Genomic DNA, 1,453 nt, shown 5'->3' with positions numbered 1-1,453 from the left:
GTGGCAACAGTAGTGAGGTTGGCCCAGGACCGGGCAGTGTTTTGTTTTGCTGTGCATAAGGTTGCTATGAGTCGGTACAGACTCGATGGAACCTAACAATAACAACAACATATGAGACTAAATAGTCAGCAATTATTTTAAAATAAAATGAGAATGTAAGGGATCAGGGAAATGAAATTAATGAAAATGAAACAACCAGAATGGAAATACTTAGGATGTTCTCACATTGTGAAGTCTATAACCAGTCAGCATCAGTGACTGACTGGACCCCTGTTTGTTTTTCTCTACTTTATTGCCCGAAGTCTCACTGTGAGTGTAAGGAACATTACCATGATTTTGTACCTGGAGTCGGATGCAGTGTGACTGATATCTGCCAATCAAATAACCCCTGCCACAGGAATGCCAACTGTACCACCATCCTACCAGGCCAAACTGAGTAAGTCTTATCAATCCCACATTATCTTTTCCAAACAGTTAAATTGGTGGTGAGTCAATTCTATAATTTCCTTGAAGGGCAAGAAACATGTCTTGTTCAGCCTGGTATCTATCTTCCACCCCATATAACATAGTGGATATTCAATAAATCTTTGTTTAACCAGGGAATCACTCAACAATTATTTCCTTTATGATGGTCATTAGAACATTCTGGAATATTGCCTTGGCCTGAAAACTTGATCTTAAATAGTCAGAGCATGGGAGAAGGAAATCACTGCCTCTGAGAAAACAAATGCCTGTTGAGATGACAAGGGTTTGCCCTTTAACATATGTTCCTGTTTCCTCGTTTGTGAAATATTACCTGTCAGTGGTGCAAAACAAGGCTGGAGATGGGGTATAAGGGGTATTTCCTGGATCTGGGTCTGAAAATGTCTGAGAATTAAAAATATTTACATGAAAACTCCTAAGGCAGAGGCAGCTCAGGCAGTGGAAAGGGTTGTTTAAAGCCCTGCATTTGAAAAAGCAAAACAAAAGATAGACCTACTAGGCTGATTGAGATTGGATGGCTGCCCAAGATGTTGCTGTTGTTATGTGCCATCGAGCTGGTACTGACTCTCAGTGCAGCAGAATGAAACACTGCCCAGTCCTGAGCTAACCTCACAATTGTTGCCACGCTTGAGCCTATTGATGCTGCCACTTTGCCAGTCCATCTCGCTGAGGGTCTTCCTCTTTTTCCCCAAGATGGTTGCCCTGAAATACTCTTAAAAACCTTGATCTGAAACAAGTCCCTATTCACCTTGTAGCTAAATAGCAAACTGGCTAAAAGAGTAATGAATATCACCTGCAAGTTCTGTGCTCCTCTTAAAAATCACCTAAATCACCATTATGAGACCAAACAGTCAAAAATTGCTTTAAAATAAAATGAGGATATAAGGGGACAGGGAAACTAGATTACTGGAAATGAAATAACCAGAAGGGAAATAATGAGGATGTTCATGCACTGTGAAGGATATAACCA

The 1,453-nt window shown here is 40.6% G+C and overlaps 1 protein-coding gene across 1 annotated transcript in view; it reads left to right on the top strand.

Annotated features, from left to right (window-relative positions):
• Positions 1-1,453, top strand: part of STAB2 (stabilin 2) — a 241,210-nt gene that overhangs the window by 46,806 nt on the left and 192,951 nt on the right. Inside the window, 1 exon segment of the mRNA XM_006871122.1 lies at positions 303-436. Coding sequence (XP_006871184.1) covers positions 303-436 — 134 coding nt within the window.

The sequence above is a fragment of the Chrysochloris asiatica genome, unplaced genomic scaffold (assembly GCF_000296735.1).
Source record: "Chrysochloris asiatica unplaced genomic scaffold, ChrAsi1.0 scaffold00160, whole genome shotgun sequence".
NCBI lineage: Eukaryota > Metazoa > Chordata > Mammalia > Afrosoricida > Chrysochloridae > Chrysochloris > Chrysochloris asiatica.
This window is presented reverse-complemented; position numbering and strand designations above follow the sequence as displayed.